At 44.5% G+C, this 16165-nt stretch overlaps 1 protein-coding gene across 11 annotated transcripts in view; it reads right to left on the bottom strand.

The window, feature by feature from the left end:
- The window catches only part of CIT (citron rho-interacting serine/threonine kinase), a 151192-nt gene that overhangs the window by 82875 nt on the left and 52152 nt on the right, over positions 1 to 16165 (bottom strand). For all 11 annotated transcript variants that reach the window (XM_073223900.1, XM_073223901.1, XM_073223895.1 and 8 more), the window contains exon 10: positions 12927 to 13110. In XM_073223900.1, coding sequence (XP_073080001.1) covers positions 12927 to 13110 — 184 coding nt within the window. The remainder of the gene's footprint in view (positions 1 to 12926; positions 13111 to 16165) is intronic.

A 16165-nucleotide genomic window follows, 5' to 3' on the forward strand; every position in this document is an offset into this window, starting at 1 on the left:
AGGATCTAGGAGATACGTGGCCGCCACCTGCTGACACTCTCAGGAGACACGACAGCCCTGCTCATCATCTGAGGTCCATCTCCCTCATTCTATTTTGATGCTTAACAAATGTTCACTGTTTAGAAGTTCTAAGTACAGCAATTAAGAGCTCTTCAGAATAAAGGTGCTAAAGAAATCATTTATTTTTTTCAGAATAAATAAAAATCACATCTAAAAAAAGCTATGGGAAGAATGCTGTGACAAACTGGGCTTGTAGCAGTAATCCTGTAAACAGTGGAATTGGAGGAGGAGGCTGGAGGATAGAGGGGGAAAGGTCATTGCAGCTTTCTGGAACTTCCCTGGTCTTCAACCCAGCTGTACCTTATAGCACCTGGGGAGCTTTTAAAAAACACCATGTCAGGCAGTGAACATACTCTGTGTGATACTGTAGTGGTGACACATGCTATTAAACGTGCCCAAACCCATAGAATGTACATCACCAGGAATGAACCCTAAGGCCAAATGTGGACTTTGGGTGATATCGACATGTCACTGTAGGTTCATCCATTGTAACAAATGCCCCCCACTGTGCGGGATGTTGACAGTGGGGGAGGCTGTGCAAGTGTTGGGGGCGAGTATATGGGAAATCTCAGTACTTCTTGCTAATACTGCTTCGAAACCTAAAACTGCTCTAAAAAAATTAAATCTTTTAAAAACAAAACAAAAATAATTTCCAGGGCCCAAACAGACCATTTAATCAGAGACAGAGTGGAACCAGGCGGCACCATTTTTATTAAGCTCCCAGGTGATACTAATATAGAGACAGGATTGAGCACCATGGGGCTAATTAGAAGAAAGTGCCTGTGATTTGGGGTCTGGACATTTAAAACTCATAGTATAACTGTCCCAAGCATTTGGTCCAGTGGCATTTTGGCCAGGCCATTTAGTACTGGTGCCTCTTGGTCAACTCACTGAGTGGAGACACAATTTTGAAGTTAATCATCGTGGGCTATGAATTTCAAGACAATGTACAGGTTTCAGACAATGATTAAAAACTATTGTTACCCCCTAATTTTAATAAGTCAACAAAAATATACCCTTTCCATGAATTTCTATAAAAATATACTAGAGACAGGTATGGCTCAACTTAACGTAACTGTATTCTATTTATTTTTCACACAGACCCTTAGGCCAATGTAGTCACTAGCACCAATGACAAGCTCTCAACATGTTATGTCTTGAATGAAACGCTCTCCCTACCCAATAGAGACTGTGAAATATTATCACAACTTACTTTCTTTTTCTAGGATTTTCATTTAGTTGTCCTTCTGACTTTCAAAGCAACAGCAAATTATTGCAACACTTGCATTATTTTAGAATCTGACCATAATATCAATCACAGCTTGAGAGGTTTGATCCAAAGCGGGCCTCAGAGCCACCAGACTACAACCAAATACAGCCCTGTCCTCTGCAAGTAGCAGCTCCGCTGGTCTAAAATCATCTCAAGAAGTACCATTTCATCAAGGGTGGTGGTATTATTTAAAGGGCTGAAGCTGTTGTTGCTTTAAGGAAAGTGTGTGAACATTCCAGGAACTGGCGGGAACTCTGCAGCTATGGGTGATGGGTGCAGAATTACATGAAGAAACTATCTCATCAAGGAGTTCTGTTGGCCCTGGAATGGGACAGAGTCTGCCTGCTACTAAAGAGTCCTCCCAGAATTTCCTCTGTTCTCAAAATACTCAAACTTCAACGAATATTTTTTGACCATCTTCTATTGAGTGTGTGTGTGATAGATAGATGGAAACAAGAACATAAACGAAAGAAGAGAAAGAAACTAAACTAAAGCCCTGTGATCCGAGAGGCACCTACAGACCAACAGCTCCCAACCACGGGCAACTTGGCACCCCCTCCACTTTCCCCCCCTGCCCCCGGGGACATTGGCAATGCCTGGAGACTTTCTCTATTTTCATGACTTAGGGTGGGAGTGCTATTAACAGCTAGTGGGTAGAGGCCAGAGATGCTGCTCAACATTCTGCAATCCACAGGACAGCCCCCAACAAGAAGAACTATGTAGCCCAGAATGTCAGTAATAGAGCCACTGAGTTGAGAAACCCTGCTGCAGAGACTATGAAGTTAAGAAGTCACCATTCCTACCCTCAAAGAAGTAGCAATGTAGGAGAGGGAACGAATGCCACTACCCTTGTCATCGATAACAGGGCCCATTTATTGAGCACATAACTGTGTGTCAGGTAGTGATCCCTGCACTTTATGGGTTACCTCCCTGAATCCTCCTACTGCACAATCCCATGATGTGGCTAGTATCATCCCATGGCCCTATGGCTGAGGAATAAATAGCTTCACCTCTGGCCTCTACATTCTCCTACCACACGATGATCTGGGTGCAGGTGTGGGCAGTAGAGCTGGGTTTTGGTTCAAAGTTAGGTTCTACAAGCCAACAGTCACAGGTTCAAATCCCAACTCTGCTATTTCTTGGCTGGATGGCCTTGAAGAAACCCAAGAAAAGTACTGCAGACAAGTACTTGAAGACCTGAGGTCACGGAGGAAAGGGCAATGGGTCACCTGAGGGAAGGTAACGTCTATCCAGGACTGGCTGCATGCAGTGCTGGGAGGGCAGGCCTGAGCCTAGGACAGCCTGCGTACCCACGAACATCCACACGCTGGGTCAGTCCACAGCCACACCCCAAAACAGCTCAACCCACACACAAGAGCAACTCTCCCTCCATCACTTGGCGGCTCAAGGTGGGTATCAAATAGGAAACAGTACAGATTTTAGAGGCCCTGGCTGGTTCATGCTCTGGGCTCAGGGAGATGCAATACAATGGAGATGCTAATAAAAGAACATGCAGTCTGCCCACACATTGCTTGCCTACTCCTCCTGGCCACATCTCTGATCCACAGCCAGCTATCCCCTTGGAGAGAAAAGGCACTTGTGAGCAGCGGGTGCAGGCAGCCACCCACCCACACACAGCAGTGCTGTCTCTTCAAGTATGAAGCCAAGTTTGGGTTTTCCTTTTTTTCCAGCTTCTATTTTCTAGAAAAATTTACTCTGAAATCAACATCTCTTCCTGATATACACATCTGCTTTATAATTATAGAGGTCCAAGGAATATTAATAGAGGTAATGGTGTATGACACAGAGGGATGGCCAGGCTTCGTTGTTATTGCTGCAGCAGAAGCGTATGTGCTTAAAATGTGTTCAGTGTGACCTAAAAATTGCCTTGCATGAAACCTCAACATTTTAGTAAAAATGATAAAAGGCACTTTCCCCGTTGTCTATAAATAATCCACATAACTCAAAAAAATTCCTTAATAAGGCTATTAACTGAGTACTTCATATCAAAAGAGAATACAATCTGAACTTCCATCCTAAAAGAAAGTATACATGTTGAGGGCTCTCTAATCACTACTATAATGATGAGGATCATGCTTAAGCATCGAGTCACCCATTTATTCCCTTAGGAAGAGCACCCAGAGCACCCCAAGACTGCAGAGGATGTCACCAGAGCACAGATCACATGGATCACAAATCACAGATATTCTTAAGATAACCAAGAATGGATACTTGAAGCTAAAACAAGAGAATCAAAATTAGCTCAGCTAAGGACCCTACATTAATTGTGGCCAACGGCACTAAAAATACATGCAACTGCAAGATGTAATGTGGTACAAAAAATAAAACACTCATCAGCATTCTGCTCCAAAAATATACTGGCTTTTAAGATTGAGCATTCTGAAATTTATGAACTAACTTTATAAGCCCATTTAAAAACATACAGTGGTGTACATCATGAACTCTTAGAAATATCAAAAATACTGCTCTCCGAAAGACTTTTTGAGTCTAATTAGCTTTGGGGCACCCTCCTCCCCACCCCCACCCACACACACCACATGCTCACACATACAGACACACTGACACACACATCCATATACACACAGCCAGTACTGGTCTCCAGCTGAATAAAGGCAGCTTTGGAGTAACATGCCACTCAAGAATCATTCATTTCAAATCCCATGATTAATAAAAGTATTTATCAATCACTTATTAATAATAAGTATTTATTAATAAGCCACTCATGTGATTTCTAATATAGTCCCACCTCTCAGCCAGTGCCTAGCTTTGCAGGTTAATTTCACTGCCACACTGCCACCTCTTGCCTGGGTGGCTGCCGTAACCAAACTCATCAACTTGAATCCAACTCTTCTCGCCCTACTATCTACCATACAACAGTCAGAGGGACCCCTTGTGAAATGAAAACCAGATATTTCATTTTGCAACACAACATCCTGCAAAGGCTTTTGCTCACAGCAAGCAGAGCAAAACCCAAAGCTAAAGGCACTGTCTACCTCAACTCAGGCCACGTTCCCCAGGCATCCCAGAGCTCCAGCTATTCCAACATGCTTTCTGTTCACTGGACATCCACAGGCGAGTCCCAGCCTAAAGGGGCCACTCCCAATCATTCTCCATCCAGGTTCTGAATTCTTCAGAGCCTCTACCACCATCTGAAAATGTCTTTTTTTTTTTAAACTTACTTACCCCCTGTCTCCCCCACAGAATGTTAGCTTCTTGAGGGCAGGGCAGGGACCGTATCTGTCTTATTCAGTTATGAAAAGGCCTAGAACAATATACTTGTTTAAAGAATGAATGAATGAATGAATGAATGGGTGTGCAAAGTACTTCTGTGTTCCAAGCAGCCTGAGTTCAAAGGTCAGAGTGGAACAGAGGAATCCAAAACAAGAGGAGCATTGAAGCAGCACTGGCACGAGAAATCTTTCTGGCCGTCACATGAAAGATGTCCAGCCTTGGTTCTGGGAACAGCAATACACACACCGTCCCATCCAAGGGATGCTCAAGCACTGGAGGGTGGATGGGAGTACGTGACATCTGGGCTGAACACAGCCCATCTCCTCCTTCCCCAGCACCAAGTTCCAGATCCTACCCAAAGCCTTGAGCATATTTTGTGGAAGGCACAGGTTTAGCCAATATATCACGAACTTCATTCAGAGTAAAAAATTGGATGGAGATATTAGGACATCTGTCAGGCACCCCACGTGGAACCTGATTCTCTCAATGGGCAGAAACCAGGAAGATGTCTTTATAAAGTGAAGCAGGGAAGAAAGGAAAATAGAAAGCAGCTCCAGACCCACCCTCACCACTAACAATAACAAGTAAGAAATGATCAAATTGCTCTGCTCCAGGTGCTAACACGACATGCTCTGTGTGTCCCCACAACAAACCAAGCAGATAGGCACTATTACAACCCCTACTCTATACATAAGGGAATTGATGTGGGGAGAAGTTTAATGCCTCATTCACACAGCTAGTGAGGGGTGGAGCCTTGATTTGAACCTACATCTACCTGATTCCAAAGTCTAGACTTTTCATGAGCATGCAACACTTCATCCCATAAAATAAAGGAATCTTATGTGGGCTCTGAAGCTAAAAGATAGAAAAGTTGGCCACCCTCTGCCACGTGTAAGGTGCATGAATTTAAGAAGTAACCCAAGCTTCTTGATCAGTTTCCTTATCAAAAAAAACAATAGATTGTTGCTGGGACTAAATGAGAATGTTTGTCAAGCACTTAGAACAGTGGTGGCCTGATGAATTCTCAGTAAAGCCAGCGTTCCCACCTTTATTAGGCTAGTTCATTGGTCCTGCATAATCCATCAAAGTCATGACTGCTGGAGGCAGGGTAATACAATGGTCCTGGACCCATACAGGCAGCTAGTTATAGGTCTAAGTCTTAGATTTGTTACTACCTATAAGACCTCAGGAAAATAACTTAAGTTTGCTGAGTCTCAGGGTCCTCACCTGTAAAATGGGGAGAATACCAGCAGCCTCATAGAGTTATGGTAAGGTTATAAGGACTTACAGAGATAATGTATGTAAAGCACTCAGCATAGATCTGAGCACACAAGAAGTGCTCGATAGAGGACAGCTTCCATTAGCAATTGTATAAACTGTGCAGAAAAAATTGGCAGAGTCCCTGGCCACTTGAATCTAATTCAACTTGACAAAGGTTCACTGAAGGCAAGGAAGGCACTGAACAGGCAAGGTGCTGTTTCAGGCGGAAGGGGAAGATATGGTCTCTGTCCTCAATAAGCACTGAGCAGCTTGGCCAGATACAGGAGATAAGAAGGAGATACAACTTAAAAGGCAGGCTAGGGTCTTGGCATGCCAGGCTTGAATACCCAAGCTCAGCAGTGGCCATTAATTCTGTGCACACTATGATGTTATTGAAGGTCTGAGCAGGAGAATGACATCATCCAACTTGTACTTTGGACGATTTCCACCCTCTGTGGAGCATGGATTAGGGCTGGGAAAACCAGAGGCAAAGAAATGTTAGGAGGCTACTGCAATAGTCCAAGCAAAACTCAATGAAGGGCAGTGGTGAAGACAGAAAGATGGGCATGGATGCAAGTGTCATCTTAGATACACAACTTAGAGGACTTGGCAACTGATGGGATGGCAGGGGAGGTAGAAAATAGTTTTAGGATGACTCAATTTTCTTGGCTAGAAGGATAGGGAAAGTGGTAGTTTCCTAAATGATGTGAGGAAATCCAGACCAGCTCCTAGTGGCTTACTGAATGAGTGAACGAGTCTGTGTGTGTTGGGAGGGAATAGAGGACAGGGATTGTGAGAAACTGGTAGAACATCCTGGTAATGATGAACACAGGGCATGCTGGAAGGATGGCATTGGGATGTGAGAGTTAAAATCAAGGAACTGAATGAGATCACCAAGAAAAGGCTAAAAAGACAACTAAGGATGGAACTTAAGGGGATAGGCCACACTTCAAGGACTGGAACAGAAGATGTCAGCCACCAAAGAGTGAGAATGGCAGTCAGAGAGGTAGGAGGGAAATCCACGTTTCCATGATACAGAAGAGAAGAAAGTAGAAAGTTTCAAGACAAACATGGTGATTAAAGTATCACGTGGTAGGGTGGAACTCACTGGGTTTGGTGATTGGGTGGAATTACTGGCTTCCGGGATAGCCCCTTCCTTAAAGTTGCAAAGGTTGAATAAGTGGCACTGAGTGTAGGCCATTCTTTCTGGAAGTTTGTCAGAGAAAGGAAGGGGGAGAGAGGTCAGGAGACGAAAGACAAGTAAAACGGAGAGAACTGAGAGAAATTCAGTTAGGAGAAGGAAGAGTTGCCAAACTGGCACAGAGCTTGGGAACATATAGCACCACTTAGTCAATTACTGTCTTCTTGAGGGATCCGAGGCAACCATGCAAATTAGTATGTGTAGGCCAGCAAAAAATGCACTTGACAGATCTTCAGGAGCCTAATCTTCAGGGCTGGGCTAGGATTGTTTGGATTCGGTTTCCTAAAGGTATCTTTCAGACAAACAAGAAGGCGGCAGAGTGGTCCTGCCAGGCCTGCACACCAATCTAAATAGAGAACACAGAATAAGACAAGTAGAACAAGATGTGCTTGACTAAAAGAAGATGGAATGAGCGAGAGGAGAACCAAACACAACATGCAGAGGTGAGTCTCAGATGTCTGGTCTGCATGATGGTGGAGAGGAAACACAGGGCCCTCCAGGGCAGTAACCACAGGAAGGACTAGTTAAGGTTTTGTAACTTATCTGGGGTGTACCAGAGCAGATTCTGCTATAGCTGCTATTTTGAAAACGCAAAACACAGATGAGGCTCTTTGCAAAGGAATCTGGAGGTGGCACGCACAGTGACTGACAAACAGCCTTGGGCTGGACGTGGAGAGGAACACCGCTTTTAAGGCAAGATGCCCCACCCTCCCAAGTATTTCAGTATAAAGAAAGCAGCGTGGATTGGAGAGTTCAGGCTGCCCTCCACTGGAATGAGCCATCACAGGATAGATGGCAGGAGGCAGCTGGAAGTTACAAAATGTAGATCTGAATAGACACAGATCATAGTCATCAACAAATTGAGAGCTGCGGCCATAAAAATGATTTGGATCGACTCACCAAATGCTTATTGAGCAACCTGACAATACCAGGGAAAGTGAGGTCAGTGCAGTTCCCTGTCCTCGCCAAGCTTACAATCAGCCAAGAGCCCTCAGGGAGAGTGTATATGCATGTGCTTATGTACACACACACACACACACACACACACACACACACGTAAGCAAGCCTCTAAATGGGAAGAGGAAGAAATGAGAAAAACCCAAGAGCTACACAATCAACCTACTCAGTAAACCTGCAGAGATTGAAAAAAAACCAGCATTTAGACAGCCTGTGAGCTCTCATTCCACCCTGCCCAGACCCCACTGCTCGTCACTGCCCGCAAGGGGCTAGCACTTCTGACAAGCATGTGAACCTGGGGACCACACACAAATTTCCTAATTTTTCCAGCCTGTGGCATTTATTCTTGGTAGCATAGCACAGTGGGTAAGAGACTCTGGGGCAGCACTGCCTGGGTTCAATGCCTAGCTCAGAGCATCATGACTTTGAGCAAGTTGTTAAATGCTCCATGCCTCAGTTTCCTCACATGCAAAATGGGAATGATGATGGTACCTTCCTTGTGGGCTAGTGTGCAGTTTAAATGAGTTCATCTGTGCCAAGTGCATAAAACAGAGTCTAGTACAGAGTTGGAGCCCTGTAAGGACAGTTGGTATCACTCTGCCCACCTGAAATCCTCTCTACATTCCTGTTCACTCATTCAAATCCACTGTCTTTTAAAAGCTGAGCCAAATATTTCACCTTCAGCTAATGCGCTTATAAGCTTAGTTCCAACATACGTATTTACTGAGGATCTGCCATGTGCTGTGCTCCTGGAAAACCAGGATAAATCAGACCCAGCTCTGTCCTTGCAATCATGCCAACTTGGGGGAATGGACAGACATTCCAGCACAGCTCATCACTGTAACTCGGCAAGAACTATGACCGGGCATTACCCACGAGTGTCCCCTGCACTGGATTTGGCTTTACCTCCCTGAAGCAGTCAGATATCCAATCTGTACCACGATACTCTGCAGCAAAGGTGTTCGCTTTGTGTTCCCTGAATTGTTTCATACGTACATGCTTTCACTTGTCCAACTTGATGGGAAGTCCCGATCCACTCCACCCAAATTTCCTTTTACCTGCGGGTATTTGCCAACTGCATATTAGTTTGTGGTTGGTCAGGATGTTTAAGCTTCTCTAGCAGAAAACTCCCAGGGCCTGGAGGCTGGGTTTCTGTCTGACATGACTCTGGACCACTTAATTATTGCTGAGGTCTTTCCATTTCTTTTTGGCATAACTAGAAGGACACTATGCATGTATAAACTAGCATATTAGTAATAACAAAAATAATAGTGGACATTTACTGAGACTTTTCCAGGCATCAGGTACAAGACTATGGGCTTTATATATTTAATATCATCCCCCAAACAGCCCTCAGAGACAGGTATCTCTATTATCCTACTCCATAGTTGAGGAAACTGACATGCAAAGGAGCCCCAATAGAACAAGGAACAGGAGCCAAAAATTGGTTCTCTGAAAATCTGGGAAGGCAATGGTGGCAGCCATTTTTTTATTCCTCCACAATGTCTGGGTGGCTAGCTCCAAAACGAAATGTTCAGATTCACCCAAAAGGAAAGGAAGAAGCCCTGAGTCAAAAGGAAAAGAGAGCCCCTTTCCTAAAAGCAGCTTGTCATCCCACAGTTACTATCTCATCAAGATCCCATTGCTCCTCTAAGACTTCCAAGTTTTCCAAAAGCATAAAGCCAACATGTGTAAAACTAACACAAAACATAAAACCAACTGGCATTTTCCTTCTAGAGTTTATGCTAGAGGTTTGCAGAAATGGACTGTTGCAGCAAGAACTTAAATGAGGCAGTACCAGAGACGGAGGAGGAAGGAGAAGGGGCCTAAAGAAACGGACCCCAAGCTGACAGGGGAGGAAGGCAGGCTGGGATCCATTTTATTTTTAAACCTTTAACACACTGATTTCTGCTGCTACCCCACTAGTGTGAAATCAAGCAAACAGAGGCTCCGTGGAACACCCAGGCATCCAGAGCTTGGGGGTGTGGTTTGGGTGATCGTAGGTGAAAGAGAAAAAGAGGTACCAGGCAGGTATTCTCCAGCACCTACTTAGCCACAAGCCACCCGAAAGTCAACCAAAATTGTTCTGTAGAATCTCTTCTGCTCCCTCCAACTCAAGCTGAGAGGAACTTAAGACACAGAAGGCTGAGATCGAGATTATTATTAAACCTAAGACAATGATGCCCAACGGCTGACGTAAGAATAGTCTGGGGTCCCAAAAAAGGATCCTAAAAAGTGACAAACAACTATAACCATTAAATCATTCTCTAGGCCAGAGTCTCCATGAAAATTCCTCATTTCATTCAGCTCCACTCCTTAACGTTCAATTCACTGGTAACAAATCTGAGGTCAATTTCTCCAGCATCCTCCAGCCGCATCTGCAATTTCCTCAGTGGTGTGAAAAGTGAGTAACAGCACAGGTAATCAACGTGTGTAAATAAAAACCTGTGATGCTGAAAATGGAGGGGAGAAAGGGAAACTCAGGAAGAAACACCAGGTCCCTGTCAGCAATGGTGGTACCCCCGGAAAAGGTCCCTACCCACCTTCGAGTGGATTTTGTAACTACATGTCAATGAAACTACAGGGGATTCCAAGTAATTTCATCACTGCATGTCTTTTATTAAACTTCTAAATAGATAATGCAATACATCCAGGGTCACCTACATCCAACAAGTGGAGAGAATTTCTAAAATGATTCTGTAGGTTTCACCCACAGGGCTGCTTGTGGCAGATTTGCCAAATCTGACAGCAAGATCACATTAAGAGACATGAGATGAAAGAAAATCATTCTGATTCCAACCCCAAGCTGCCATGGAAATGGCATTAAAGTTCCCCAAAGACATGAATACTCCAATTCCACCTTCCAGATAAGAAATACACAGTTTTGTTTGCATGGACATTTTTTCCTATGGGAATCTTATTAAACATTCTGTTGCGGCATGAACAGAAGCTCATTTCATGCTCTAGAGATATATTTTGAACTACCAAAGGTGAACTAGCATATCTTCAAATACAGGGAACAATATAAACACAATCTGAGGGAAAGATCATGAGCAAATTAAATCAACAAATATGTATTGAGTGCCTAGGCCTTAAGACTGAGATGCCCCTGTCGGAGAGCTCCCTTAACTGTGCTTTCTGGGAGAAGCAGAAAGATGCAATTACAGTCTTCCTGAAAAATAAGCAATTAATCACACACTGCTTCAGATTCATTGCAATGCCTAAGATCCCCCACATCGTCCTGCCTTTGCCCCTGAAATCTGATTCCCTCAAACACTCCCTGGTTTTTCTGATCACTGGTCAGCGCCCCAGCTTTCTTTCTGACCCAACCAGCCCACTGCTAGTCAGAACCAGAACTCTCCTCACACCTCCTTCCAGTCCGCTTTGTGACCTTCAGTGCACTACGTCTGTCAAGGTTAAGCTGCCCACTGACCAGGCATCTGTGACATCGGGCCTCCACTTCTGCCCTGCTCTTCGATGCCAGGACAAAACCTCCCAGCCCTGCTGGGCGATTTCACATCCATCCAACAGCACATTCAACAGCTAGTTAGCTTTCTGCCTTTCCTCCCATCACCCAGGTTGCTTTGGAGTTGCAGAGAAAATTAGCCAGAAAGGCACAGCCACCACGACCAAAATCCAACCCCAGGGAGGGAGGAAAGAAGGTCCATCTCAGCATGTTTTAACATATAAATCTTACTAAAAATTCTATCACAGCCCACAGCCCTATTTCATGTCGAGTACCCGATTCCCCGTGATAGTCTGAAATCTTTTCAGGAACATTACTGTCAAAATAGCCCCCATGGGAGGACACCATCCAAAGATCAACACCTCCCTTCAAATCAGTATCTAAGCTATAAGCACAACAAGTCAGGGATGAGTGCTGCCAAGGAGAAAATCAAATTCTACCCATCGACTAAGTGGGTAGCAACTAATTATCCAACAGTACCCCCAGAGCCTCCAAGTGAGGGAGCAGGGGCATCTGGGGGAAACCCAGTTCAAGACCTTCCCGGGGAACTCACATCTCTGAATGCAGAATGTCATCAGATCATGCGAATGAAGCAAGACACTGAGCTCCTACATCCCCACAGGCTAGTACATTTTAGGGAAAATCCAGGAGGCTGGAAGCTGGGACCCTCCAGTCCCAAGTGCCATACTAATATGTTTTTCATGAGCTTTTTCAAGAACGGAGAAAGACCTATCATGTCAAGAGGTTTACAGTAATATTTATACTTCCATTTTCTAGTCTCCTGGTTTGTTTTCTTCTCCTGTGAAAAGCCAGTTTCTGTGGATCAATGACTCGGCTACATCACACTCCCTCCCAGGGCTCAGGGCAATGGGGCTTTCTCTGGCCACCAGCACTCTGCCAGATCAGAGCAGCTCAGCTGCCAGATCCCTGATCTTGCAGCAGACTTCGAGCAGAACCGAGCCCCATCTATCTGCTAGAGCTCTGGTTAAACCCGTTAGGAAACCTAGCTTATGAGATGTGGTTTTTAGATCCTTTCAATACAGCCAAGATAGCTACCTCCATCCACCCACCTGAGAGAGAGATGGATACATAGATGGAGAAACAGATGGACACTGCTCATCTTAACCCTGCACATTCCTCCTTCTACCAAGGATCTGCACAGCTGGAGAATCCCACTATCTCCTCCCCTCTGAAGAAGACCAAAGACTGGAAAACTAACCCGAAGTACCTAATAGACAATTAATGATGCTGCAGACAGGAAGAGGTACTTTAAACACAGCAAAATGAGAATATTAACAGTCTACCCACCAAAGTCCAAACAGGTAAACTGCTTTCCAAATGCAGGCTGATTAGCAGTTCTCCCCATAGTACTCCCCCCACCCCACCACTACCACCACCACCTTTGGGCTCTAGATGCCTCTCATCAATGCAGGTGCTTAAAAAGTCAAATTTTCACTTACTCAGATCTACCAAGAATCCCCAGTGCCTTGCTGTACGAAAACCCCACAAACGGCAGTTCTTCCCCAGAGAAACCTGAGAGGTTCAGCTGGCACGGAGAGGATGAAACCCACGAATTCTTCTCTGGTTCATCAAAATTGGAGGTGTCATCATCAGACTTGAGGGTGGGAACGAAGGGGGGAGGAGCTGGTTAAAAAAAAAAAAAACAAGAAGTCCGGGAGAGAAAAATTCAGACGGATTCAACACTGTCGCGAAGAAAATCGTCTTACTCCCTCCGCGTTCGCGATGGCACTGCAGCGCCTGCTTTCAGTCTAGCTCACACAGGCAGACCCAGCCTCGGCTCTTACAGCAACAAGAGATTAACCCCTTCTCCGCCAACATGGCCACCTATCCGCAGACAGGCTGCCTCGCTGGCTGGGGTAAACTGAAGGATAAACTCTAGACAGGTCACTTGGAACGAAAGCACTTGGGGAACTCATCTGAGCACACCACCCCTTCCTGATATTTCCAGAATGCCTCTACAGGGCATCAGCTGGCTGGTGCCGGCCTGCCAGATGACCTGAACCTATTTACTTCCTCCTCAGGGCAGGTCTACGTTATTAACATTGAGTGCTAATCACTGAAATAAGATGGAATTCTGCATGTCGTGGATTAACCGGAATGACAGGAAGGAGCAGGAAAGAGGATTTAGGAGGTATGTAACTCATATTCCCATAGCACTGCAGTCTAACTCATTCATATCCGATGAGGATACTCAGAGCTCTTATTAACCACTTTTTTTTTGGTTCATTATCCCTTCTCCCCAGCTCAGTCATGACCCCTGAATCCACCGCAGTTTAATCAGCATAATGAAACATGAGCCAAAGAAAGTTCTTTCTGAGGATTTACAGCACCCCTGCCAGCGGCTGGTGTGAATGCACTCGTGGACATCTGCGTCCTACCTCGTTAAGACGAGAAGCAGCTTACATCTTCTCCACTTCCTGCAGACCTACTAAGCTTTCTCGGTCAGAGAGTGGACGCTCGTCCATCAGTCACCAGGAGGCTGCCCATTGCGGTGGGCTCCCGGGGGCGTAGCCGGCCAGAAGCGTTACCATGGCTGCGGACTGAGGCATCTGTGGCCGGCCGGATAGGCGAGTTGGCGAGCCTGGCATCACATCCCCTGCAGTGCAGGCTTCATGCTCCCTACTCAGTGCGTGCTCTGGCTGGAACCCCACCTGGCCGCCTGCGTGGCAGGGGCCAATGCTGATCGGAGTGACAGAGCAGCATGAGTCACTGCCGGAGCACGCTAGAGCGCCCCCTAGGACAGCTGTCACAGCCGGTCACAGTCCAGACCTCTTTTTTAACTCCTTGTTGTCTGAGCAAAGATATGAGCAGCAGTCTGCTTTCTGCTTACAGACTCAAAAGAATCTGGCAGTTTCCAAACCTCAACAACGACACAATGACAACAGCCGAAACAGTGCTGGGAAGTAAATGCAGTGGTGAAAGGATGTGGAGGGGGTTGGAGATGAAACCACAAGGAGGAGGTCTGGCTACTCCGGGAAGTGCAAAAGAGCATTCTCAGAGCTTCAGGTGCACTGAGATGAGGTGGGAGATTGAAAATGTGAAATGCGCGCTACCAGAAAATTATTTAACACCTCCAAGCTCTCAAGAGAATTTAAATCTTTCCTGTTAGTAGCAGAATCTACTTACTTAATACTTTAAAAATTAGCTGATGGAAAGAAAAATTACATTGAATGCTTTAGCCCACATTCCATGTGTACTTCCATCAACATAGCCTCAAGTCCAATCTGATTTCAATTATATAATACCTTTTTTTAAGGAAAAAAAATAAAGAAAAAAATTAGTTTTCATAAAGATCAAAAAGAGTTTTCCAACCCAAAATAAGGAAACTCAGATAAAGACTGAGGAAATGTATGGAGACAGGTGAATAGCAGATACTAATACAGAAGCATCATAGTTAGTGGCACATACTTTGGAATCTGACTGAGTGGTTTCAAATCCCAGTTGCACTGCTTACTAGCTCTGTGACCTTGGGAAAAGTCACTCAGCTCTCTGAGCCTCAGATTCAACACAGAGAGATCAGTTCTACAAAGGGCTACTGGGAGGTTTAAATTTTAAAAAATCTTATATGAAGTGCTAAGCATAGTTCTCAGCATACAGTAAACACTCCATAAAGATTACCTGCTATTATTATTGTTCACATGAGACATGTTTATGACAAAGCTCACAGTTGCTGAAGTCTAGTGAGATACAGCAAAATTTATATTAAATATTTCTTTCCTGCACAGGGTGCACACACACACACTCGTGTGGATGTTTGTGTTAATCATATCATTTCATTCCTAGCAGAAGTTTAATTCCCTCTCCACTATATACTAATTTGTCTTTGTGAGACTAAAATAGAATTCCATTTCTGAGTGAGGAGTATGATTAATATAGGAGTAGGAGCCACCCTCCATGAAGTAATTATGATTTAGAAATTCCATACTATAAGGTTCCTCTTGAAAACTCTGTCATGCTCAAAGCTACCCCATGTGGTCAAGATTAGAAAAAGGGCCAGATAATCTTCAATAAAAGGAAGAAGTCGCCATGAAATATACTAGAAGTCAACAAAAGTATATGAGCCAGTAACAGGTAAGATATTCACAAGACAGATTAAAAGCTAGGGATGTAAACCTGTACACAGGTAGTCAGTTGAGTACTATAAGAAAGTCCAAGAAGAAGGGCTTCTAAAGTCCACATTCAGGCAGAGAAAAGAGCCATAGCCTCAAGTCAAAAAATGGGGGAACTGGAAATTCTTTACCTACAAGAAAGTGACAAGGATGTTTACCCTTCCACCAGGGCCTTTTACGGGGAAAGGAATAGGGTGGCAATTAAACTGTAATCCCAGGTTGGGTGTCTGAATTTACAGTATCCTGCATGGTGTGGGAATTACAAGGCAAGAAATTAACATCAATACCAGTCCAGGATTACTGGGTCATTAAGGCACTGGCAGAGACAAGTGGAAAACAACTTTCACAACCCATTGCACACAAGCCTCTCTCTTTCTCACACACACAAACACAAATACACATACAATCCCTACTGGAAATGAATTCACAATAAAAAAGTAAAAACCAACACATAATAGAAAAGGAAACACCCAAACTCCCATGAAGGACCATTAATATATACAAGAAATGGGAAACTAGCCCTCTAAAAATTGCAGACAGAAGAACAATCTAAAATGGACCACAAAGTA

Source organism: Manis javanica, chromosome 15, assembly GCF_040802235.1.
Source record: "Manis javanica isolate MJ-LG chromosome 15, MJ_LKY, whole genome shotgun sequence".
NCBI classification, from domain to species: domain Eukaryota; kingdom Metazoa; phylum Chordata; class Mammalia; order Pholidota; family Manidae; genus Manis; species Manis javanica.